This window comes from Marmota monax, unplaced genomic scaffold (assembly GCF_021218885.2).
Source record: "Marmota monax isolate L192 unplaced genomic scaffold, Marmota_monax_Labrador192_F-V1.1 WCK01_AAM20220418_F8-fsc00200, whole genome shotgun sequence".
In the NCBI taxonomy this organism is placed as follows: Eukaryota; Metazoa; Chordata; class Mammalia; order Rodentia; family Sciuridae; genus Marmota; species Marmota monax.
Genome location: NW_026692549.1, coordinates 2,222,573 through 2,249,735, shown reverse-complemented (window position 1 = coordinate 2,249,735; position 27,163 = coordinate 2,222,573). Strand labels below are relative to the sequence as shown.

Here is a 27,163-nt window from a genome sequence, read left to right as displayed (position 1 = left end):
TCCGACCACCAGGCCCAGAGGATGCCGGTCAGCAAGGTCAGCGCAGGCAGCCCCTCTCGCTACCTCTATCCCACATCCCTCTGGAGCCAGTGAGGCAGCCCTTATGGCCAAGTGGGAAGAGCTGAGCAAAGAATTACACAAGACAACAATGGATCACGGCCCAGTGTGTAACCTAGGCCCAGAGATCACAGGTGCCCTCAATGGATGAGAGCCTCAGGAATAAATACACAAGGGAGTAAGGTCTAGGAGTGTCACCTGCTGTCCACAGTGACTTACACAGAAGGACCCCCTCAAGGATAGGACCCAAGGCCACTTCCTGCAAGCCTGAGGTTGTAACTACTTCCTTCCAAAGAGAGCCCTATGGGGAGCAGAGAGAAAGCAGGCAGCCCGGGAGGCTGGGGGCCAGCCTTGGCCAGGCAACAGGGTCAGCGTGAGTGCCAGGTCCTGCTGCCCTAGGTGTCCTCTGCAGGCTCTGGAAGAAGTGACCCTGAGCCACTGTGATCTTCCTCCCCAAAGCCCTTCCCCATCTGACCATGAGAAGAACCTTGGGCAAATCGCAGAGGGAGACAATCCCAGAGCCCCTGACCAACAAGTGTCCAAACTGTCCAGGACGTCAAAACCCAAGAAGGTCTAAGAACAGGCAAATCCAGAGGAATGCAGGAGCCAGGATGCCCAAGTGCTACCCAGAGCTCCGACCAGACCCCGAAGAGCACATGGGCCATCCATGAAACCAGGGCAATGTGAACAAGGCCCAGGTTCAGTGACAGTAATGTCTAGCACCTGGCACCGATTGTCCCTCACTACCCATGTGAAGTGTGAACAGGCCCTGCCTGCTGGCACATGGGAACACTCCGGTCCCACTTCCCAGTTCCTCTGTGAAGCCAGAAATGCTTGAAAACAAAGGATTCACTGAGAAAAGACGGGTCGATGGACCTGTCTCACTACCCAGTGACTCCCATGGCCCCGCTGGAAGCCAGAGGGATGTCCAGCCCACACGGCCCAGAGATCACAGGGCACCTGTGGGGCGGAGATACCCCAGGATCCCCCTCTTCAAAACAGCACCCCAGAATCACAAGAGGGCAGCGCCTCATCCCCTGGACTGTGTCCTTGTGCAAGGTACCTAGAAAGCCACCTTTCCAGGAAGCCATGCCAGTCCCTCTCCCACCTGGCATGGCCAAAGCAGGTGTGTGGGCCAGAGGCCACTCCTCAGGCTCTAGTGAGTACAGCAAGACAGGGACGGCTGCAAGGATTCAGGGTGCCCATGTCTCAGGGTGACAGGCTGTGGACCTGGCCCGCATCCAACCGCAACCAGCGCCCACACTGTGGGGCCCAACTCCACTTTAGTTAATCCCAGATACACGTGGTATTCATTCCATAAACACCTTCGTCATTTTTTCCCCTTAAATTAGCCAGAGTGGGATTTATGGCCTCAAATCAGAACCCTGGCTTGGTTCCCCAAGGTTCATTTTACCTGAGCCAGAATAAGATCCTGTTTGGGGTCAGCAGACACAAGGACACATCACTCACATGATTCAGGCTCTGGGTCAGTCTCAGACCACCATGTGAGTTCCGTCAAAGTCTCCTGCAAAGCCACCTGTCCACCAGAGAGCCTTTGAGCCTCCTCCACCCCAGGCTCACTGCCCCCTTGCCAACCCCCTCCTTCTGCCCTTCCTGCTCTCTACTCCACACAGCTCAGCTTTGCGAGGAAACCCCCCTGCTGGCAAGGTCTTATTCTGAGCTGTCTCAAATCTGAGCACAGTTGTGGGTTCAAGGCACTCGACAGCTTCCAGGGCATGTAGCATTTACAACTATGAGGACCTCAGCAAAGCAAATGCATTCCATAAGGGTGAGGGTTCCATCCATTCTTCAGTCAATGAGCTTAAGGATGCCCCTGGCTTGAGAGAGGCCCTACTCATCCGAGTCTGGTGTCCCAGGCTCCAGGTCTCACACCCGAGGTTTTGGGTGGCTAGTTAACCAAGCTGATGCCAAGCAACTGTTTGGCTCCAGCCTCTCATTCAGATCTGAGGACCAGAGCTCCTTTGAAAGTGACTCCCTGCTGGAAAAGGAACAGAGGGGTGGCTGGTGTAGACGGGAAAGAAAGAGCCCCGTCCTCACCATCCCCCAGAACCACAGAGGTGTGCTCAGGGATCTGGGTGCTTCTGAACCACGCACTCTCGGGGGAGGGAAATGGAGGGGGAATGGCCGGCGAGAAGGTAGGAGAAGGGCTGAGGGCAGTGGGACGCCTCAGTTGTTTACCGGAAGGAAAACATTTTCCGAAATTAAAAGGGATCCTTAGATGTCGAAGGTATGAAAGCGTTTTGCTTTTCCTCTGCGAATGTCAGCTTAGGAACAGGAGCGGAAGGGTAGAACAGACTTTATTAGATGACATGCAGTCCCATCCAGGGCTTCTCATCCTCAAAGGGACAGGCACGTACACACATACACACACACACACACACACTCACACACACACTCTCTCTCTCTCTCTCTCTCTCTCTCTCTCTCTCTCTTACACACACACACACACAGCAATTCTTTTTAAAAACTGCCTTTATTTACAATGTGGTTCCTAGAACAGAAGCCAGCCTTCTGTGTGTCAGTCATGCATCCCCCCTGAGGCCACAGCCACACAAATAGCCGGGGAGCTGTGCAGAGATGGTCAGTCATCGTCAACAGAGTCCAAAGTGCACGCACACCATCAGCCCTACATTCGGAAATGTGGACGGGTCCCCTCTCGCGGGTGGCAGTCGACTTGGTCCCCTCTCCACTCAGCCATCCTCTAGTGGCAATGGATGTTCTACTGACACCTGACCTAACAAAGCTCCCTCTGGACTGTGTCAGCCCCATCATCCACACAGACACTGGATACACAGGTTGCAATTCCACAAAAAACAGTTGCAAGAACTCAGTGGGATCCCACAGGGTGGTTTGTAACCGAGGGCCAGGGGAGGGGATCGACTAGCTCTAAACATTGGAAAGCTATGCTAAATTAGTGCCAAACTGACTTCATCTAAAAAGATAGGTGGTGTATTATTTTCTAATTTTGGAATTCAAACTAAAGGCTAATATCATTGTCAGGTCCAAATTCACCTCTCTCTGTCCCATAGACAGAGAAGATTCATTCACAATTAGAGCATCTTAATATTCAGCAGGTGCTGTGGGAGACAGGGTACCCTCTTACCAAGTTAAACACACCTCGGGAAGTACTTGTCTGTCATCTGGAAACTGACTCATTGCCATACATCCACAGTCCTGAGCTCTGAACCACCACACTTTGGCTCCACAGTCAGAACTGTGCAACTGTGACCTCTACGTGGGGCCCCTGAAGCTTCAAATGTCTTTGTTTCTGAAATTGCAAAGGTCCGGGTCCCCTAGATGGTGGCCCTGCAAAGTGAATTTCTCTTGGTTTTGTTAGATTGCCAAGGCAAAGCAGCCTCTGGGCTCCAGGGGACGTGTTTACTGTGCAGTGAGCTGGGACACAGAGCTCTCTGTGAATGCAGAGGTATACTTACAACTGTTTCCTACAGAGCCTGGAGGAGGACTGCAGTTCCTGAAATCCAAAGCTTCCAGGCTGCAGGCCTCCCCTAGACCCAACAACCAGCATGAAGGACAGAAGGGGCAGCAGAATGGAGGAAGACAGGGCTCCCTTTATACAAAGCATTTGGTTTTCTATTATACTTCTCTCTAGACCAGTAGTTCTGCAAAGATCATCAAGCTACACTTGAACTTGGGAAAGCAAAACACCTGGCCAGCAGCCCAGGGCAAGGCCTGTGACCACCTGCAACTCCATCGCCAAAGAGGGACAGAGGAATCCCCAAAGAAGCCTCAGCCCCCCAGAGGTCCTCACACCCCCTAAGTCCTTGTGGCCAGTCCCCACATGCAGGTCAGCCTGAGCCAGAGGTCTTACCTCCCAGGCTGAGCCACATGCAGTCATTATACTAATGCTCTTCAGGGTCTGTCCCTGCAATTAAAATCAAAAAGCAGTTCCTGACACTAGCTCACAGTCCACTGCACTTCAACATGCAGGGTACGAGCAGGAAGAAGTGGCGATTCGTTTCCTTAAACTCACCCACCACTGAACAGAACATAAAGAAAGAAGCCACTCCACAGCCCAGATGGAGGGGGATGAGAAAATAGATCCCTGTTGGATGAACTTTTAAAACCCACATATAAAATGTGTCTCAGAGGCAGCCGCTCTCCTATTTTCAGGGTTCGTAACACACACTTTATGGCGCTGCTGGGCAGGTCAGGTCACTGCGCTTTGCAGCAATGTTCGGAGGCTTTAGGCGGCCGACGCTCACTCTAAATAGCCGTTCTGGCCAAGCCTAGCCACACTTAAAACAACACTCTTTAATGGAAATGGAATCCATCCACGGCAAGCAGCGCAGTCCAGAGAGAGAGATGGAGGGTACTTTCTAAAGCCCACGGTGCCCAGGCTCAGAGCCTCATCCTGGGTATCAATGTACATAAGATATGCCAAAAATCCCCCCATGCCTCCTCCCCTTGCCGTGCCCTCTTAGTTCTTGAACACTGAGCTCTATTTCCAGGGAAAGATGAAATGACAGCCTCGAGGTTGAAGCCATGGTATACTTAGAACTCGGCTTTGGGAATAGACTGAGCTGGCAGCACCGTCTTCTCCACCCTCTCCGACTACACTGAGGCCTCATTTCAACTGAGGCATTCAGCTACCCGATGGTGAGGTGGCTGCTGGCTTGTGGATGGACCCTCAGGGGGAGGCCAGGGTCTCACACCAGCATCCCCTGGCTGCCTGGGGGTGGCCGGGGAAAGCTGTACTATGTATTTTCACAGCCCAATTGCCAACCCAGAAAGATCAAACCAGCCTCTGCTTTACCAGCAGGACACAGCGTGCACAGACCTGCAGACGGGCTACACTTTAGACACACACTGCTCAGACTCCCCAAAGCAGTGTCCACCTCCGCACTGGGCGGAGGACGCGGCTACCCAGCTTACCTCAGCGTGAAGCGGTCCTCGGTGGAGTTTCTGGAAATGGAGATGGGGAAAGTCAGTACGGCTCCTTGTCGAACCGTGGTTGGGACGTAGTGAACGGCCACATTGCTGTCCAAACGCAGCTCCCTCAGGGCCGGGGAGCTGTGGGACTGGTAGAGGAAGACACTCCCAATCCTGTGCAAGGGGGGCGCAGACTCGTCCATGTCACTGTGGCCAGTCCGAGCGCCATTGCTGTTCCTGGAATCCTCTCGGGTGCAGTCCCCTCGGTCGCCCCCTGGCTGCACGGTGTAGTAGAGCTCCACAGGACTCCCCTCGGGCTGCTCCGCAGGCTTCCGCCTCCCCACCACCGTAGGGGGGCTGAACCAGCTGGCCGGGAGCTCCAGCTCGGCCACGCACAGCCCCAGGTCCCCGCCTAGCTGGCAGCTGCCCCTCACCTCCCGGGTCTCCCGGAAAGCAAAGACCCGTAGGCAGGGCAGCCTCTCGGCCGCCCGATGGTCATCCCAGTCTCTGCCCACAATGTAGAAGAGGATTTGCACCTTGGGCCGGCTCAGGTAGATCTTGTCCCGCAGGATATAGGACTTCAGTTTCCAGTTAAGGGAGAACTTGCTGGTGAACCCGAAGGGGTTGGAGGGCAGCAGCAGGTCCTGGGGCACCACCTGCTCCATGGAGAAGGGCCCGTAGCTGGCGTTGAGCACCGGCAGCCCCTTGGATTTGTAGACGAGGAAGGATTCCACCCGGGACTGCAGGCTGGAGTTGCGCATGATGTCCTGGTTGGCCTCCTTCAGGAAGAAGGAGACGTCTGCGTGGTGGATGTGGTAGGTCACGGGCAGATAGGTGGGCAGCAGCGAGAACCTCTGGGTGCTTTCCAGGGTCCCTCGGCCTTCCGTCACTGTTGGGAGGGAACCGGAGCCTAGGGTTAGTCACCCCCGTCCTGCAGACCTGCACGCCCCCGCCAGAGCTGGCCGCCCTGTGTCTATGCCAATTTATTCACCCAGCGTTTCTTATCCACTTGCTACTCAATACATGCGGCGCCTACATATTCATGTTAGAAGGAATGAAGGTCTCTACTGTAAGCAGAAAACCACAGCCATTTGCCACCCACGGGAGCTGAGCATGCCGCTGACCAAGGTTCAAACAAAAGGATCTTCTTAAATTTCAACTGGGGGTCACAGTGCCTCGAGGAGGTCAGGTCTGCAACCTGCTCTCTTCTTGTTACAAGGGTGGATAGCAAGGGTCGGGAAGGCAGTGACATTGCCAGCAGAGAGCCCTCCCCGTGGCACCACCAGATGGCTGAGATGGAAGCAGGAATAAGTTTCCCACGGCAGGTGTAGGCCACATCCATTACCCACGGATGGCACTTCATGTCCACCATTTATACAGGCCACATGAAGGACACCGTGTAAAGAGGAATGGTGAAGGACCAGGGTGAAAATAAATTAAGATGGAGGCAATCACCACCCCTTGGCACTGTCCTGTCCTTGGGTGAAGCTGAGGAATGCAGAATGCGGGAGGGTACTTTGGAAGGAGTGCTCAGAAGCAGATGAGATGCCTGACCTCACCCGCTCCACGCCCTCTGGCCAATTGGGACACCAGAGCTGTCCAAGGGACAGTGTCTCCCTCCCAGGAGGTCCACACCCCATGGAGATGACCTGTCATCAATGAACAAAACCCTTCTTTCTTTTTGCCTCACTGAGCATATCCCTCCCCCATGAGAAAAAAAAAAATCCCAAATGCCATTTTTTATAGTTTGCTTTACATTTTGTAAGAAAAACACAGAAATTACATAATATACAAAGAACGGATTTAGCGAGTTTTTGAAATGGAAATCACTGGCTCTGCCAAGCTTATGTCTAGGCGAAACTCCGCCAGCCGCACACTGGGGGTGCCAACTTGCCTCTGGCCAACCTGTACCACAGCTACCCCATCCCAAGGTCTCCATGCCACCTGTCTCAGAGGCCCTTGGGGACATGCTCTGCCAAGGGAGACACCCCAAGTCTGCAGCAGGGGACAGCAGAGAACTCGGAGAGGGGCCTGTGCCCGGCTTTGCACACAGCTGTAGGCAAGTCATGGACCCCCTTGGCTTGTCTGGGTTTGACAACGGCACGAGGCCTGACCCCACACTGAAGCTACAGGGCACCTCGGACACTGCAAGGTGCCCAGGGGCCTCCAAGCTAACTGCTAGCCTGGAAGCCATGTGGCCAGCTCGTCAGGGGAATCTCAGTCCAACGTCCATCAAACCCAGGGCGGCTGAGCCCCAACTTCACCACCAAGGCTTGTGCCCTGCTGAGCTCTAGGCATTCTGGACTGGCCCGAACCCTAGTAAAGATGGGTTTCTATCAGAAATCAGAACACCACAGCTACAGCAAGAAGCTTCGTGCCTCAGGAGGATGACACGCTTCAGCTTTCTGCAAGTCACTCGTGAGACTCCCACTGAACTCTCCCTGCATGCTTTTAGTGAAAGGAGAGGACGGGGTGAACGTCCCACCCATGTGCTGGGTGGAGGCTTTGGGCTGCCTCTTCTCCGGGGCCCCACGTTGCCCTGGCCATGCTCCTGTGCCCACTTCCCCCTGCCTGGAACCCGTTCCTAGACTGTGTGTCTCTGGTCCTGGTCCCCACTGCGACCACACTTCCCTGTCAGAGCTTAATGCTTGCTGGTGACTTCCCACACACATGGGGCCCCGCACAGCGAGGGGCACAGGCACAGGGCCTTTCTCTCCATGGTACTCGCTGGGCGTCCTCGGCACAGGGCCCGGCAAACATCAGGCACTCAATAAACGTTTAATAAGCAAACGAATGAATGAATGAGTCCACAAATAGATTATGTTTTTTAAGTTTCCAAGCGCAGATTACATTTTCCATTAGGACGGTATTTGCTGTCCTCCCCGCTGCATTACTGTGATCAGAATCCCTGATCCTTTTATCCCCCAGGGGCTCCATGTAATCCAACCGCCAGGGAACTAAGGAGTCCCTGTGTGGCGAGATTGCTAAAGGGCCTCTGTCCATCACACAGCACCCCATGTGAAAGCCCACCTGACCCTCCCACCGTGACCACCTGGACCCGCTACCTGCCAACTTCGCCATTCAGTGTAGGAACGGCCAAAGCCAAATGGCGAAATCACAGGCAGGTGGACATAGACATGAACCCCAGGGCCGTGAACTTCCCTGCTGAGGGTCCGAATCCTAACACTGAGGACACAAAGTTAATTTGCTACTAATGACACAGCCCCAGGCCAACAGTGTCAGGTCCTCTGACTTGATTCAGGAAAGCGGGAAGGAGAGGTCACTGTGAATGTCATTTGAGGGGCACTAACTCTGCAGCTTTGTTCTACAGTCGGCCTGTCCTTCTTTGTGCCTGGTATCCGACCGCCATGTTTAGAACGTCCACATGCTGCATGCCCAGTGCCACTCCCCTCGTTCATTCCCTCGGTTTTTACCAAGCTACAGAAATAACAGCCGTCACTCGGCACCACGCGGGAACGGCTGAGGGGACTGTCCCCGGCAGCAGACTCCCACAGGGCGGCGGCCGGAACCCAAGAACACCATCTGCACGCCACATAAAAACGCGTGGATTGTCAAGTGGTAAAAGCAGCTACGCACAGTTAATCTCAATTAGCAACCATCAAGAAACATGATAACGTGCAATTGTGCAACCGTGGCTGTAAATGCGGAGCTGAAGGAAAGTGGCGCGTTCAGGTCTTTGAGCAGCTCAGAGGCCTCACAGAGGTTTTATAGGAGCCATGTGACATGACTGAGCATACACTTCTTCCCTGAGTAACTAAGTCACTGGCCATCTGCGCACAGGACCTTACACCCTGCGTGGACCCAATGGGAATGACCACAGGAACGTAACAACAGCTAAAAGTCCACGTCTGAGCTTCAGCCCACCCATCCTGGCTCCAGAATTCTGAGGCATCACCTGGGACTCAGGCAGAAGACTGCTCGGCCAGGGCTTTCAGGGGAACCCTGGGACCCCATTGCCATCAGACTCCCAGTAAACAGAAATATTCCAGGGTCCACACTTATCATAAACTCAGTACCAAACTCTGGTTGTTTTGCTGGAATTCAAAGTCACTGAGCACCTTGGATTTTGATTTTCCAAGTCTGGCCACCCTGGGCTTGGAGTCACGGAGACAGAGCAGCAGTGAGCCTGCTCATGCTGCCTGGTCTTGGTCAGAGCTGACTGGACCACACGACAGCCCCCGCTGGGAAGGGAGGGAGCCCTCGCATCCACGGGGTGTGCTCCAGACTCAACCAGTGCAGGTCAAAACAGGCAGGGACGGCTCCTCTTGCCACTATGCCCTGCATATCTGGGCTCACGGCTCTTCCGGAAGCACTGGCATCGTGCCTGGCATGACAAGGGACCTGGGCAGACATAAAGCGCCCAGTAGAATGCATGTGGTTCTGAGCAGACACATCATGTTATATTAGGGACTGGAGCACCCACAAGCTGTGACCAATCCCATGGACACTGGGGAATGAGAGGATTCCACATGCCAGGTGCCAACAACCTCTGAATTGCAACAAGCAGGATCGAGGGTAAGCCAGCCACACAGAACAGATGGCCACGCAGGTCAGGCTCCTGCTGATGTGCCCCCCTGACAGAGCAGGGTGCAGGACAGCAGGTGGCAGGGCCACCCTGAGCTCTCAGAATGAGTCCAGGCCTAACCTAAAACCATGACAGAATCCAGTCCCCAGGTAGCAGTGTCATCAGACCCTCAGGAGCCGTTCCCAGCAGTGGGTCTCTTGGGGATGCCGGTCACCATGGGGATGGCATATGGTGAAGTGCAGGGCGGCCCCATCCAGAGAGCTCTGAGAGCAAGGGAAAGCCCATGGAGACCAGGAGACCCCACTAGGCAGTGGACACTTCCAGCTCCCAGGTGACCCTTACACTGAAGCCAGTCCACCTGGAAGAGCAAGAAGCAAAGAACAGGAGACAAGGACTCACAGTGACAGTGCAGGGCACCAGGAGGAAGGTCAGGAGGGGCAGCACTCACGCTTTCCCCCTCAGCCTCACACTGCCCAGGATTGTGCCACCTCCCTTCCCAGCCTCAGGACGCTGCTCCAGTGTTCCTGGCCTTGTGTTCAGGCCTCTGTCCACCCCCAGGTGCGACCCCTACCTTCCTGCACTGCTGCCCTGGCCCTCGGGGTCACCAGGCTGTCCCTGGTTCAGGTCTCCAGCAGGGATATGGCCTCCCCTTCTAGACCATTGCCCATCAGGCCCCCACTCTGGGAGGTTCTCCCGTCTGCAGGGAACTCTGCGTCCATGCGGTGGCTGGATTGCCTTTCTACTCGGGTGTGCAGCAAATGACACTTTGTTCCTAAGTTTGTTTTCTTCTCATCACCAAATTCCTTCCATAGTAAGGAAGGAATTTGCTGGAACACCGCCCCTGTGCTACAGTGATGTGGGAGCCCGTCCCCTAGCACCCACGTGCTCAGCACAGGGAGGACCCTGAGACAGAGAGGGCCAGGGACCAACCGTGATGGTCGGGCTCCTTGACGACTCATCAGGAGACCCTCACAAGGCATTTAAGCATCAGGTTCCTTTTGTTGTCTTTTGTGTTTTATTTTTTTTATTTTTTTTTTTAATTTTTTATTGTTGGCTGTTCAAAACATTACATAGTTCTTGATATATCATATTTCACAATTTGATTCAAGTGGGTTATGAGCTCCCATTTTTACCCCATATACAGATTGCAGAATCACATCAGTTACACATCCATTGATTTACATATTGCCATACTAGTGTCTGTTGTATTCTGCTGCCTTTCCTATCCTCTACTATCCCCCCTCCCCTCCCCTCCCCTCCCCTCCCCTCCCCTCCCCTCTTCTCTCTCTGCTCCCTCTACTGAGATTCGTTTGTCCCCCTTATATTATTTTTCCCCTTCCCCTCACTTCCTCTTGTATGTACTTTTGTATAACTCTGAGGGTCTCCTTCCATTTCCATGCATTTTCCCTTCTCTCTCCCTTTCCCTCCCACCTCTCATCCCTGTTTAATGTTAATCTTCTTCTCATGCTCTTCGACCCTACTCTGTTCTTAGTTACTCTCCTTATATCAAAGAAGACATTTGGCATTTGTTTTTTAGGGATTGGCTAGCTTCACTTAGCATAATATGCTCTAATGCCATCCATTTCCCTGTAAATTCTATGATTTTGTCATTTTTTAATGCAGAGTAATACTCCATTGTAAGTCACGTTTCTCCCAAAGAATATCAACCCACAATGTTGTGTGGTCCCCAGGGGTGTGCATACAAATGCATGCACGCACACGCACACACGATTGTAGAGTGGAACACGTTCACTTTATACACGCCGTTCTTTATTCGCTTCTAAAACACTGAGTTTATTGTAGAAAATATTCCAGAAGAGAGCGTGTCCTCAACCCCGAGTGACTCAGGGAGCCCATGTGCACAGCAGCTTCCAAAGGTGCCAACACAGGGCAGCGGGTCTAGTCAAGGAGCTCGCCACGCATGGGGAAGCCGTGAACTTCCCTGTCCTGCTCACTTGGGCCATTTGTGACAGACACTTGTGCCAGGCACTGGGGAGACAGGGCTCCTCAGGAACCGGATCTGCAGCCTCAGGAAGCTGAGGTCTCAAGTTCAAGTAGAAACATAAACACAGGCAAGGTGGCCACACACAGGGGAGCCCCCAGGGGAGCCCAGCAGGGCGGGGAAAGCCCTGTGGCCAGTTAAGTCATTCTTTGGTCTGAGACAGGGGAGGGCGTGAGGGCAGCCGGGCTGCACCAGATGTGAACTCTGAGTCTTCACATGACCCCAGCTGACTCCAGAAGCATGGAAACTTAAGGAAACTTAGACCCTCCTGGCCAGGGCCTCTGGACATCAGCACGGCAGGTGATGCTGCGCTGGGCTGTCCTGTAGCTGACCGGCCCTCATCAGCCTCCTTGACCTCACTCTGCCAGACACTAGGAGGACGCACAGCCCAGTCCTAACACACACAGAGGTCTCTGGGCATCTGAAAGGTCCTTTCAAGGCAGAGATGCCCGGTAGACACAGGGCAGGCATCTAAGTGACTGTGAGAACAACAGCCAGCCGGGATAGTGAAAGTATCTTCAGACGTTGCACACAGAGCCGCTGTCCATCTGAAAGTCACGTGTGCTGGACATGCTGTGTTTCTGTTTGCTACTCCTGACAGCCCTGTAGTGGACCCTCTTTCTCCACAGAAAAGATTTAACTGGGCCTCTCTAGAAATCTTCACCATGGCTGATTTTAGGACTGTCAGCAAGAGTCTCTGCAAAAGAGTTCAATGTAGATAAACTTCCTATTTTCATGTCACCCTGTTTTACTTGGCCACTGGCCAAGAAGATACCAGCACTCCAGGTGCTGGACACCCGTTACTAGTTTTTCACAAATGTACCCAGTATAGTACTTTGAAGAAATGTGCAAAAAAGGCCTCTGGCCTTGAGCTGGGCTTCGCAGAGATGTCTACATTTTAAAGATAAACAATTGGGCTCCATGGCAACAGCTGGCAGGGGGAGGAAAGAAAGGGGAGAAGATGCTCTCCCCTTCTCAGGTGTTGTCCTTGAAGAGTTAACTTGCCCAGAACAGTGAAAGAAAAAGCTGCTTTCATGTGAACTTCTGCAGACTGTGAACTTCTGAGCCCCTCCCCTTACGTGCTGGGTATAAAACTCTGAAACTCCCTGAACTCGGGGTTCAGGGGATTGATTGATTACAGCAAAGGCTGTACCCTCTGAACCTGGCTGCAGCCAAATAAACCTGCTTCCTGCCATCTTCGGTGCCTTGCCTTGTTTGTCCCTACAACAGCCCCTCTGGGGGAAGACAATTACTCCAGCGTGAGAGCAAGACACCAGCCTCAGGAAGAAGCAGATTGTCCATGTGCAGCGACTCACACACACTTCATTCTGACACACATCTGTGCATTTTTTTCTTTTCAAAACTGACAAAATTTTATTTTAATTGCAGTAAATAAAGCTGCCAAGAGCTGAGGCCCAGGACGCGCCCACAGAGCTCGAGGGGAGCAGGTTGGGCTGGAATTTCTGGGAGATGAGTTGAGGATGGCTGCCGTCCCCTCCTTGGCCTCGTTCCTGATCATCCAGGGCTGCGCTGAGAAAGTGCAGGGACTCTCAGGGGAGAGCACAGGAGCGAAGGACACTCAGGGCAGCACCAGCAGAAAGTGGGGAGGTTACACACATGCACACACACGGGCGTGATGATTCAGATCACACGTGATGACTGAAAATGTGGAACTCACACTAAAGCCTGATCTGACCCTTTGGAGCAGAGGCCAGGACGGCGTCCACAAGAGGCCAGGGCTTCCTGAAACGCCGAGCTGCAGCCTCATTTGACCCGCTGGCAGAGCAGCCCAGAGGGTGTTCTGTACCCGGCTTCCCTTCCATTAGCCTTCGCAGACAGAAATGCAGCCACGCTGCGGGGAGGAAGGCCAGGAATCCAGGGGCCTCCTGGGGTCCAGTCCTGCCAAGGAGCTGCCCCACTCTCCGACACCTTCTCCCCTGCCTGCCTCCCTCCACCTCACACCTTCCTCTCAGGTGCCCTGCTCACTCCTGCCTCAGGCCCTTTGCAGAGCCAGCTCCTGCACCCCAGCACCTGCCACAGCGGTAACCTGAAGCTGCCTCCCACCACCAAGTGCCGGTTTAGTGTCCTCACGGCTATCGCTGCTGCAGGGCCCAGAGGGCTGGGCTGGGCCATGTGGGGCTTGACTCAGGAGTCTGTTGGGGCGCATGGCCAGCCGTGCGGGATGAGCGCTCCTGCAGACCCGTGCAGCATGGAGGCTGAGACACCAGGCGCACTCCCAACCACGTGCCGCCATCTGATGACAGCAGGACCCCGTGTTCCCAGCACTCGTGTCACAGCAGCGGTGAGGTGATGGCCATGTCACTTGGTTTGTTCCTATTTATCCAAACGCCACGCTGTCCACCATAAAGAGTCACAATTTCTGTCACTTGGGAGCCATTGGTGCCAACGGGCCAGAGGACGCCAGGACCAAGTGCAGTGGTCAGCAGAGGGGGAGGGGCTGCTCTGGGGCCCAGAGCTCTGACATCACTTGTGATTTCTCTTCTCCCAGTGCCTCTGCGCCACCCCACACCGCGGGCACTCACTGTGCGCAGAACACATGTCATCAGGTGCTTTATGTCAAAATTAGTAGAGTGTCAAGTCCCATAAGTTTTTAAATTGCTTATATTAATGTTTAATTCATTCCAGGATCAAATAGCTCAAAAAGCACGACTTTTCTCCTTCCCCTGTGCTTAGGGCCACGTCACTTGGCAGGGTCTGGTCCATTCAGAAGGAGGATGAGGGGGCTGGGGGCCAGGCGCAGCTGGAAGGGGCTGGACACACCTGAGCCTCTGCGGAACGGGCACCCTCTCCTGTTGCTCTTCCTGCTCTGGGCCAGGGCAGCTATCCCGCCACGCTGTAGAAGACTGGCAATAATCCCCCATCATTTCTGGCCTCAGTGGAGGACGATCTCCCCTCCCGGAGGCCAGGGCCCAAGGCTCACACACACATGACCAATAGTCCTGTGCTGCTCAGAACCTGTGCTTGTTTGACTGGTCCTCTGAGGAGGTCGTAACACGGGCTGAGGTCCTCCCAACAAGTGGGTGAATCAAATTGTTAACACTGTCCATATTATACCTGCTTGTGGATCACGATTTTACCTTTCTGAGAAAATCAGCTGTGCAGAGGGAGAGGGCCTTCCTAATGGTCTAGGATCCTGTCTGTGGGACAGGGGACCCTGAGCCTTGTTCAGCTCTCTCCCATGGGCCACATCTGCACCCTGAGTTACCCAGCTCTGCACAGGGAAGAGCAGCTACGGCCCCACAGGGAATCAAACAGGGACAGGGGCCTGAAGCCCTCGGATGGCCGGAAGCTCTGAGCGTGGCACAGGAGGAGCAGGAGAGGTCAGCTCTAGGACGCCCACATTCCTACAAGTTTCCAGATGAAACCACAGCTCGTCTTGTATTCCATGTGTTCGGTCCCACGGCTTCCTCCTTACAGACCAGGAAGTCCAGCCTGCCAGCAGATGAGGCAGCTTCCAGCACAGTTTCCAGGATAGCTTCGCTATCCCCGCGCGGCTTCAGGCCTGCAGTCAGAGCATGATTTGAATGCAATTTTTAAAAGATGAGACTCGGGCAGTCCAAAGTGGCCCATCTCCGTGTGGCAGGGGAACCCAAAGCCCTGGAGAGCCTTGCAAGCATGCTGACTCAGATGCCTGGAGAGTCCAGGAGGCCCTGAGGCCACCGTGCCTGCAGACAGGGCTCCACATGCCACATGAGCCAGCAGGGAAGCCCAGGATGGCACTGGCAATGCTGAGCTGGCAGCTAAACTGGAGCACACATCTCTCTGGAAACACTGCTGAGGTGTGAGGGCCTGAGCCAGAAACTGAGACACCAACGTGCTCCCGATTACGCCACCCAACCTCCCCAGGAGTGGTGAGGTCGGCAAAGCCCACCCCCAAAATGTCCACGCCCTGGTCCCTGGAACCTGTGGACACACTGCATGGTCACACTGGGTGGCATAGCAAGTAGACTTTGCAGATGTGGTCCAGAGCCACAGAGCAGCTGGGTGGGCCCAGTGTGATCATCCGGGGCCTTAGAAGCGGAAAACTGAGGCAGAGGGGCAGCCCAGAGCTGGTCAACTGGGAGCTAATAAGGTAGTGCTGAGCCGCTATGTTTGTGGTGACTTGTTACAGAGGCAATAGAAAAGTAATGCAGGGGCAGCTCTAAAGAATGGCACTGTCCTGCAAGGTCCTGGGACTTGCTTTTGGGGGCATTCAGCATCTGCAGGTGGGACTGCAGCAGGCAACACTTGAGTGCAATTTTATCAGACCTGCAGCTGGCACACAAGATAGCTTGTGTCATTGGAAATGTGTCCTGCTTTCCCAGACAGTGCAGTCCCATGGCAGCCAGCACTACCCAAGTGGAACACGGACAGCCTTCAGCTCCATTAATTCCTGCCAAGGAGCACTGACAGTTCACAGCCTGACCAACCATACATGGAGGCCCTGCAAGGGAAGTACGTGGCTCCCATCAGGAAGGCCCTCTCCCTCCTCACAGATGAGGAAAGTGGCTCTGCCTGCAGTCTCCGGAGCAGGAGGCACCTTCTGCTTCTGGTGTGTTATGGAACCTGTCACTCTGCGCCTCCTGAGAGATTGCTCTGTAGCCTGCTGTATTTTACACATGTATGCTTTATGTTTCAATTTAAAAGTCTGCTCACAAGTGAGAGGATTGACATCCCAGTGTCTGTAAGTGTTGCCTTCGTAAAAACTGTCACTCTAGGAACATAAACAAAGTAGGGTGTCTATTTACTCTCAAACCTAACAGGCCCAGAGGTGCCATGGAGGGAGCAGCACTCCGCCCAAAGTCCTGTGGAGGTGGCTCCTTCCTGCTGCATCCCCTGCAGCCCAGGTGCAGCCCACCCCTGCCAGGACCCAGGGCAGTGCCTGGGGTCCACGCTCATGAGGCCACATGGGGCCTGGGCTCCTGGCAAAGCCAGCCACAGTGGTCAGGGAAATGGAACCTGCTGAGCCACCAGCCCGAGTCCCCACCCGCCCCCAGGGATGGATCCAGCCCACAGCACCCTGAGCAGAAAGACAGCTGCCAGGGAGGGGAGGGCTCGGCCTGGAGTCCTGTGAGCACGCGCTCCACCCCCACAGGGTCAGTGTGACCTCCTCCTGACACTGCCATCCCGCCTGCCCGCTCTGACGCGCGGCTTCACATTTCTGCATTTGGATTTTTTTTTTTAAATCAGCTTACATATAAATGTGTTTTATAGGGGAAATTAGGAGGAAAAGAAGGAAAGTAATATCTTTAGCCTTCAAAGCCGTCCGTAGCACTGTGGTAAGCACTGTGGCCCCCATCTCTTTCCCAGGTAGGAATGGCCCTGGGCCAGACACCCCTCTCGTCAATCTGGTTCCAAGGGACCCATCTCCGTCCCCGTGTGGGGCGGCATGTGCACTGCCTCAGTTATAGGGACAGCGGTAAGGGCTGGCCCAGGGACGGCTCAGCACACAGGAGCCCACGCTCTGCTCACATTAACGTTCACAGAGTGGCTTCCTAAGAACCCCCCAAGGCTACTGAACCCTCTGGATGTGCCTAAAAATGAAAGGCATCAGAATGATCAGATCCGTGTCCAATCAATAATGGGAAAAAAATAACTTTCTCAAGTAGAAAACAAGACGCTCTGGAACCCACACGTCCCAAACCCAGCGGCGGCTGAAGGTTCCGCATAACAGAACAGCTGGCCTTTCTACAGGCCCCGCTCTGAAGTTCTGAGCCCGCGTGAGCGACAGACGTGGGAAATCATAACGGTTTATTTTTACGGTGATATGGTAATTCACAGAGGGCCCACTTCTGAAAGCCTTGGGAAGACGCTCGTCCCCCCTCTGGAAGGCAGCCCTGCCATGCGGGTCCCAGGACACCACGTGGCTGGGACCCTTGGGAAGTGCACACTGAATCCCACTCCCTGGGAAGCGCCTGTCAGAAACCCGACCCCAGCAATGGAGTGGGCCTGACACAGAAGCCAGGCCACTCTGAGCTGCTGTCTCTGCAACAAGTTCACCTCACCCTGGCATAGAAGTACCGGGCTCCGAGCCCATGAGTCTGAAATGAGGGGTCCCGGGACTTGGTGTTCGCTTGCCTTCTGCCTCTGTAAAGCTGTTCCACGGCTGGAAGTGGCCAGTCAACTCTGGCACCAGCAGACTCATGCCTTATCCAACCAAAAAGGAAAAGTGTCACCAGTGGGCTGGAGAATCAAGACCCAGGACATGGTGCGTGTTCCAAGAGAGCTAAGTCTTGGAGCTGCCCAGGTGTGGAGAGGTTCCACATAGATGACACCTTACACGTCACCATTGAAAGATGTGGAGTCAGTAAAACCCCATCACATGAAGGGTGTCTTTCCTGAGTCAGGGAATCACCACGATGTCCTAAATTAAAGTGACAGAATGATTCAGCAGGGTCCTGCTGACTCTCATGGAAGACAAGGGGATGCAGTATTCTTATAAACTCTGAATTTGAAACATTAGCTGGGAGATGCAGGGAGGAGCACAAAATGCACATCCTGGTTAACTGTGCTGTGCTGCGCTGGCAGCTGTGTTTCTGGATAGTCAACACTGACACATACCCGAGGTCCTAGAGCCAGCCTGGTGTTTCTCGGCTGGGACGTTTTCTTGGATGAACGCTACAAACTGAGGACAATCACTTATACTGAACAATCTGACAGACATTTAAAGGTGAAAATATCATCTGACCACATTACTGTCAGAGACAGCCTGTCCATCATTTTGTGAACTATGAGATACCGGGAAGTGACCAAAGGCTGTGCCTTTGCCTTCCTCTGGCCCAGGTATGCAGCTGTCCCAGCCCAGGCACCCGGCACACCACACCAGCTGCCCTAGTCAGAAAGGTGCTCTGAACAGCAGATGCATCGCTTTTGTCTTAACCTCATTAAGGTTAGGACACACCTGTGTGTGGCAGGACGGCAGGTGCAGAGAGGACCCCAGGAAACCTGGGCTGGAGGTGGCTGCTGGCACCCAGTGGGATACGGTGGGTGTTGGGGAGGCATTCAGATGGTGATGGGTGAGGATGAGTGTAGATATGGGGACACAGGACATTCAAGGAACTCGAGGACATAGTTCTTTGTCCTAAGTATACATGGGGACTCAGGAGCCCACCTGAGCTGCCAGCACAACACCTCTGTCGTCCTCTCTCATTGCCAAGCCATGAAGTCACACCTAGGACCGCTCTGTCCATAGGAGGATCCCCAACAGGAGAGCCACCCGCAGGAGGGCCACCCCCAGGAGGGCCGGGTCTGGATCACACTAGCACAGACTCTGATAGGGCACAAAAGGAGGGCAGGTACCTTGACATTGTCTCTCTAAATCCCCAGGACTATCCATATGTCACTGCTGTTAAAGCAAGAACCCATTAGTGTCCTGCCCTAGAAAGTGGAGGGATCGTCCTCTTCCACAAGTCCTAAACCCAGGTCGGGGCCTGACTGGGGGCCTCAGTGGGCGGCAGTGCATCTGGAGTTCCTGGAGGGCTTGGCTCAGCCTGTTCACCTGGGACTTCTGGGACTTCCTCCAGAGCCCAGGGCTCAGATCAGCCACTGGGAGCTCCAGGAACAGAGTAAAGGGAGGGGCAGGCTGCGGAGCCCTGGAGCAGTACACATCCTGCACAGATGGACCAGGTACAGGGCCCAGGAGAGCACTGATGCACCTCCCCAGAAAACCATGTCATCAGGCATGCCATCTGCCCCGCCAACTTCAGCCACACCTCCTGTGCTGGAGGTGAGGGACTCCCTTTACCAGCGGGGTCCCAGGAAACCTCATTGTCTTAATCTCTCCCTAACACAACTTAATTGCTTATGTAAATCCTTCCTGCGGCACAGCACAAACTTAATTCCCCTCCAGTCAGAGTGCTCTCCACTGTTCCCCACGTGGCATGCAGGTTCCAGTGTGTGTGTGTGTGTGTGTGTGTGTGTGTGTGTGTACAGATGGTGGTGCACCCAGGACCCAGGAGACTGACAGCCCACGTACATCCCTTGCTGCTATTCCTGTGCAGACTGATCTGATCAATTTCCCCCTTCGCCTTATCAATGACCCATTCATTTCCTAATTCCTCCTTCCTAAGAGAAATGGAGAGATCCTGAAGGGCACCCAGGGAGAAACCCCAGGGTGGTCAGAAACCCCCAGGCCACCTGGAGGAGCCTCGGCTCAGCTGCAGCTGCTGGGAGAGTCAGGATGAAGTGCTCTCACTCTTCCCAGAGGCTGCCACAGGGACCTGGAGCCCTGTGAGCACCTTCAGGAGGCCTGTCCATGTCTCCCTCAGACGCACACTGGGCGTGAGAGGCCACTTCTGCACGTCATGCTCAGGCCCCTTTCTGGGTTGGGCGCCCCACTCCACAACAGTCCCAGCCCTTCCTCAGGTTGGGTTAGAAACTGGCTTCATCACAGCTCCGAGATCGTTAGCATCAGGCTGCTGGGTCCCCAGGGTGAAGACGGTGTGGCTCTGAGAATCACAGGCTGCTGCGGAGCTGAGGGACAGCTGTACCTCCAGGTGTTTGCACAGAGCTCAGCTACTCCCACTGATCCCCTGCGCGGCGTAAGCAAGGAGGAAACAGCACTTACCGACATGGCGCTGCTGGAAAGAAAGGAGGACAAAACCCTCTGCCATCACCGTTAAGGGGAATGTCACACTTAGTGCCGATTCGTCTTCAGTGCTCCCCGGACACGGGCTGATAGCTCCATTCACTCAGAGGCGAAGCTCGGCATCTCCTGTGGACGCTGCTCTCCACAGAGTCTTGATGACTGGCTATTCTTCACCCTCCCCAGGCCCTCGTGCACCCTCGCCACACTGCCCTGCCCGGGGAACTGCCCTCTGGATTCTGGTCCAGTGTGGCTGCCCTGGGGCTAGAGGACAGGGGCTCGCTGTGGCTGCATGGCCCCATGACCCCACCACCATCTGTGCATGCTACCCACGTCCCTCCTCTCTGGCTCCTGTTCTCACTGGAGTCTGCTGACATGGCCCCTGTTCCTGCCCCTGCTCACAGGGACAGCTCCGCACTGCTGGTATCTGAACCTCCTGATGCCCCCTCCTTCTCTAGTCCTGCCCAAGTCTCTCCAAGTGTCTCTGAAGAGGGCTGTAGCCATTTCTGGGAGCCGTGAACGTCTCGCAGATCCCCAGAGCCTCAGACCTTTCTCTCCTGGCACAGTGGCTGAGTGTCACTCAGAGTGTCACTCAGAGTCCACTCAGAACCCCAGGAGTGGCAGCTGCCACGCAGCCCCAGGGGCTGGCAGGGGTGAGGACATTCTGAGATGGGGTGGACTTAGGTGGTCTGGACGGTTCCAGAGGCTCCCAGGGTTCCCACAGGGGGGAGCAGCTGGGTCAGTGGAGGACAGAGGAGGGAAGATGGAGTTGGAGTTGCAGAGAGCAGGGAGACGGGACGGCTGGTGTGGCCAGCCTGGAGGGTGGAGCCAGGGCCACAGAGCAGCACTCGGAGCTGGAAGACAGCAGAAGGACACGGCCCAGGACTCCTCAACTTTACCAAGAGGCTTACTTTGGGCTTCTGTTCTCCAGAACACAGATAATAAATGAGCATTGTTTGAAGTGACCCACATGTTGGCAATTTGTCACAGCATGGCTAGGACACGAGTCCACTCAGGCATACAGGAGAGCAGCCATTATTTGAAGGTTCCCCTCCAGGAGTTTGGACCTCCACACATGGCTCATGGCTTCCAGGCCAGCATGGACCCTGGGGACCCCAGTTGTCCCTCGCCTACCCCAGGAGCCATGGAGACCACATGTGAGGCCCCTGACAAGGACAGAGGAGGCTTCGTGACCACGTCCCAAGTGTTCCTGTGGATCTGGGGCAGGAGCTACGCAGCATGAGATCCGTGTGCCCCTCTCTGAGACCGAGTAAAGCTCAAACAAAGTCCCTTTGCAAACAAAAGGAAAGTCACCAGCAGGCAAGAATCCCGCCACTCAGTCCATGAAGCATTTGTTACGTGCTTTCACGTCACACTGGGAAGGCTGCTACCCAGCAAGGCAGAGGACGACACAGCCCCAGGTGTGGTGTGTGCCCACAGCTGTGGTGCACACACACTTCCTGGGACTGGCTTCAGCGGTGCCAGCAACGTCCCTGAACTTGAATGTGGCAGGAGGTGCGCATGGTCAGCTCTCGAGCCCACCTGTCTGTCAGGAGATGAGCTGGCCCCACATATCTCCAGGTGCGGGGAACTGTGAAAGCAGCCGATGCCCTCCTGGGCTCCCCCTGGGGAGAAGGTGCTTCTAAAGTATGGGTAGGCGAATGTGCACACACCCACACAGACATGCCCACACACCTGCGGTAGGATGCATGTGAGGAAGGGGCAGAGGAGATGAGGGGCACGAGGCTGCTGTCTGGGTGAGGGTGGGCAGGGACCAGGACGCTGCCCCACTCAGCAAGGACCCTCAGGGCTGGCCACGGCCAGTGAAGGGGCCGTGGTGGAAAACAGTCCTACACCAAGGTCTTCCCTGAGGGCTAGTAGTGGCTCCCTGGGCTTAGGGGCCTTGGCACGTGCTTTAGGCTGGCACCTACTTTGCCCCTAGGAGCTAGATTTGGGTGCTAGGCAGAAGTGCCCATGTGCCCAGCACCCCCAAGCCCTGGGCCTGAGTCTCTGTGAACCTCCCTGTCAGGTGACCCTTCACATGTGCTGTCACAGCTGGAGCAGTGACGTATGCCCCACGTGATGTCATAGAGAGGGGGCTCTGGAAGCTTCCACTGGGGTCCCTTTGCTGATTTCCTCCATCCTTCTCCATAATAAACCTCAGCCCCAAGGAAGACCCCAGACCGGGCCCTGGTGAGCTCACAGCACTGCACAGGTGGTGTGTGTTGGATGCCCCATGCAGCAGGTGGTGTCCTTCTACGCTGCTGGACATGCTTCTGGCTGGGGGCAGCCTCGGCTCCAGGCACAGAGCCCAGTGCTGCTGACGGGGAGAGAAGCGAGGCAGAGCTGAGCAGGGGAGGCGTAGCCAGGAGGACGGAAAGAGGGCTGGGCTGGGTGAAGCCTGCGCACGCATCCTAAGCAGAGGTCAAAGCCTTGGACTGTCTGGAGCTGGGAATGGTGGGACGGGATCTGCGACTTGGAGGGCAGTGCAGGGGTGAGGGAGGCAGCATCTGGCTAGGAGGTGCCACTGTCCCTGATACAGCTCATGCTGAGCTGTGTCTGACGTGGTGGTGGTGTCTGACATGGTGGCTTGTGTCCCAAGGGGCAGCCGGGTCACGAGGGCCCTGACCTCACGGGTGGACAGGCCCATCACCCAGAATGTGGGACCTGGTAAAGGCAAGCTCAGCTTGCTCTGCCTGGTGTCCACTCGAGCCCTGGGACACCCTCCACCAGGCTGGGACAGAGCACGGGGTTGCCCTACAGCCTGGACTTCCAGCCTGTAGCGCCACGGGCCAACCAGAGTTCCAGTGTTCATAGATGTTCCTGTCTGTGGCCTTCTCATACCTACAGAACCAATCAGGACAGGAGGTAACTGGGATATTGGACCCCAGAGTCACAGGCAGCTCGGGCTATGGGGGCAGTGGTGGCGATGAGTCCAGAGGGAGCTGAGAGCAGGGTTCCACTCCCAGCTCTGCCCCCGGCTCTATCAAACGCCAGGACGGGCTGCAGGAGGGAGTCTCAGCAGAGGCCGCCTGTGGGGCAGTTTCAGTAAGTACCAGTGACCCCATGGATCATGTGGTTTGCTTGGTACAGATGAGACACAAACGTCAGAACTTTTACAAACTCACAGGTGATGCCCAAGCAGCCAGGACAGGCAGCTCCCAAAGCTAAATGACCTCAACGCTCACATCAAGATCATTTTTTGCAACAGTCTGATCGTCCTGTTCTGGTGCCTTGAAGACAAAGCCTGAAAACACAAAATCAAGTGAAGGAGATACATCTCGGGTCATGGAGGGAGCGAGAGAGACAACCATGGACGAGGGTCCTGCTTCCCCAGCTGCCCCATGGCAATCCTCTATGACATGACCTGGAGCCCTGCATGAGACATCGCTTTCTGGAATGACTTGCAATCAGAGTGAGGATTCAAATGCACAATGTTAATGGTGGGTGGATTCCTAGGTATCAATCACCATGGGAGCATCTGAACCATCAACCGAAAACCCTGGCATGTATTTTGAACTGATGGGACAAAAACCAAACAGCTAAGCTTGCTGGCAAAGTCAGGAGACCCCACTAAGACGCAGCAGTGACCCTGCTTACGCCAACAGCTTCTCCTCTGCCACCTCTTCCGGTCGGGAAATCGTGTTCTCTTCTGATCACGGGCTGCACCCAGTTTGTGAGCACTTCCCTCCTCGGTCTGATATGCTGTCTCTGTTTCCTGCATCTCTTTGTAAAGCATAGCATGTGTAAAGTAATTCAAAAGATAGAGTAAACAACACGAAGTTTGTGACCTGTTGCAGGTACTGAGTGGGGGGCAAGGAGGGGTGTGCCCCTCTCACCCCCAGAGCAGAAGAGCACAGACACGGCGTTTAAGAACCTGAAATGCTAAGATGCCCAGGGAGGAGCCCCCCCCCCACCCGAGCAGCAGGATCCTTGAAACCAGGACAGAGCACAATAAACTGCATTTTATTTAGAGCATTATCAATGGCAGGAATTCACAGGATACTTTCCCTTGTATCCTAATTCATTTGCCAAGAAATTAGGTTTCTGAGAGCAGCATTTTTTTTTTCTCGATCGTATGAGAAGCTATAATTAATGGGCAATCCACTCAGTTTTGCTTGAAATTCTTCCTGCTACAGCAATCAGCCACATTTTCTTGGAAGAACTCAGGAAGCCTGACTCGGCACAGTGACGGTGGCCGTGAACTGGAAAACCTAGGCAGATCTGGTGTACCTTGCTAGGCTGGGTACTCATGGAGAGGGTCTAAGGACCCTCAAGAAGTCAGGCCCTTTTAACTCTCCGAGTACATTCTGTTTCCCTATTCAGGTTCTAGCCATGTGGAAGGGACAGGAGCCCATTTCGATCTTTCTTCACCTTCACATTCTCATTGTTCAAGTCCAAGGTGTCCTTGCCTTGGCCAAGGGGGTCCTATAGCTCCTGAGAGGGCAGTTGGTTCTTGACCATTCTAAGAGGAAAATATCGTTCCCCAAACTCGATGCTTAGGAGGAAGTCCTGGAGGACTGAGGTGGTGTTAGCCCCATAGGTCATCAAGCTCCTCCTCTGCAGCCCTCCCCACTGTCGCGGCACACACCAAAGTCTCAGAGCTGACTCTGGCTCCAAAGCTTCATTTACTCGACTTTGCAAATAAAAACACAAAAACAGCTAAGCTTGCTGAGCAGAAGCAAGGTGTTATTTAAATGCATAATTAGTTTTTAATGCCAGTATTTATAAAACAGAAGATTTCACATAAAAATCTTGATTTAGGCTTTTCTCTAGACATTTGCAAGATGGGACGAATCTGTGACTCTTGGTACCGAACTCACAGTGGGCAGTTGTGCAGTCAGGTGGAGAGTGGTGTACTAGTGTGCCCCCACCCCACCCAGCCCTGTGCCTCATTTTCAGCCCATGTGCTATGATGGGCATTCTGAAAACTCTTGCTTTAAACATGTTTAAAACATGAACTGGCATGTTTAAGACAATGGGGAACCCGTGGGGACAGAGAAGGAAGGTGAAGTGGGTGGATGGTCAGGAGGTGGTCACAATGATCCTGGTGAGAAGATGGTGAGCCAGAGTGGCTGCCCAGGTGAGAAGGGTCCTCGGGCTGCATGGTTGTCTTGGGGACACCCAGAGCAGGCGTGGAAGCCGGACCTGCTCTGCGCATACATGGCTGAGCCCCTTTTTCCCAGCTTTACCTTGCAGACCGTTATCCTGACTATTCGTCCTTCTGCTGCAGAGAACAAGAGAAGCATCGGAGGGCGGGGAGTGTGGCACCCCTTAGCTCTGCCAGGCCAACGTCAGAGGCCAGAGAACACCCCGCAAGAACTCGCTACTAAGAACATGGCTCGCTCATGGCTGAACGGCACAGTCCTAGAGCCAGGTGAGACCAGCACCAGCTCCCTGGCTGGACGTGGAAGGGCACTCAGTGGACGTCTTCCCCTTCCAGTCACACAGCCCTGGAAGGAAGATCTCAGACCAAGAGAACTTTCCAGAAGCCCCTGGTGGCAACCAGAGACCCTGCGCCCCCACTGGGAGTTCCAGCCACTTGCAATGCCCCTCGCCCTGGTTACCTCTGGAGAGCCAGGCCAAGGGCCACCTCCCCCAGCACCACCCCCATCTTAAACCCCAGTGTCCCCCAAACTCTATAGTAATTATCACTTGTCCAGCCCTCTGTGCAGTCACCACAGGGTTCCCTGGGTCATTCTGCTACCACCACAGAGTTGCTATCTAGATTCCTAATTATTAGGAGCAGCACCGTACTTTATCAACTCTGTAACCCCATGAATTCAGTCCCAATCAAGTTTGCCCCGACAGTGACCCTATATTAGTTGGACACACTGATTACAATAAAAAAAAACTTCTTCATTTTAACAAAAAAATGGAAATTGCTTTAATTTAGAAGTTAATTTGCAGAGAGGAATTTATAGACATAAATAATATTTATTATGTCTATATAAAAAACACGACTGATGTTCATATAAATGTATATATGTGCATGAATTTATCTATATGAATAAATTTATGTATGTATAGAAGTATGTATATCCAAGGATTCAGCTCTAAAGTATTGGAGAAGTTGTTTTTTAATGGCCGAAAGGTGATTAGCAGCATGAAGAATCTTGTTTCTCAGTGGTCACGGCACACAAAGATCAGGGGACAGTTGAATAACGAAGACTCACCAAAATGATGAGTCCAATAGCTATCGATAGCATAAAGAGAAGGTTTGTTAAAATGGTCTACAATTTCAAATGGTGGATGAGAGAACAGAGGTTGCGTAGTGCACGACGGTTCTTGAGGGAAGAAGAGAAAAACTAGAAGTAAAATACTAGAAGTCAGCTCACCTACTAATCATAGACAGAAAGTGCGAGATTCAGTGCTGTTGCCCAGTCAGGCCCTAGGGCATTAGACACTGGAGTAGACATGAACCTGCCACACAACCCCCCCCCCCACCACCACCACCACCCAGCACCAAAGGCAACCGAAGCCTCCATCTAGAAGGACTGGACAGTGCACATCTCAAATCCTGAAACTGAGAAAAAGACACATACAATTCCCAGCAGTTGTGCGGACCCTACCTAATTACACAGCATTGAGGAACCAATTAATGTAACTGTTAGGTCCCCTGTGGTCCACTCTGACCAGCTGCATTATCTCCTACTTAATTACCTAAGCTGCGCCCCGGGAGGTCTGCAGCTTCCCCCTGCCTCACTCACCCATCCAGCCAAGGACCTTTAAAAGGCCCTCCTGTGATGTGTACTTGCCCCAAATAAAACACAATACTGATGCAAAGAAGGCAGCCATCCGAAGGATACCTTAGAATACAACCACACTAGGCAAGGGAATGCTTTATATTTTATATATACAGTGCAATGTCCATCGCATAGTGTGAGATTTAGAGGATATCGTATATAATTACATAACATATGTATTAATATTATTGTTTATTTGCACATATACATAAAACACCTTGAATAAAAACCGTTATCATAGAATTGCTATAAAATACTTTCCAAGTGTGCAAATACACAACAATATTACCTCTTTGGAAACAAAAATGCAGGACTCT

At 53.9% G+C, this 27,163-nt stretch overlaps 1 protein-coding gene across 1 annotated transcript in view; it reads right to left on the bottom strand.

The window, feature by feature from the left end:
• The window catches only part of Tmem132d (transmembrane protein 132D), a 506,271-nt gene that overhangs the window by 377,687 nt on the left and 101,421 nt on the right, over positions 1 to 27,163 (bottom strand). The window contains exon 2 of the mRNA XM_046445929.2: positions 4,972 to 5,857. Coding sequence (XP_046301885.1) covers positions 4,972 to 5,857 — 886 coding nt within the window. The remainder of the gene's footprint in view (positions 1 to 4,971; positions 5,858 to 27,163) is intronic.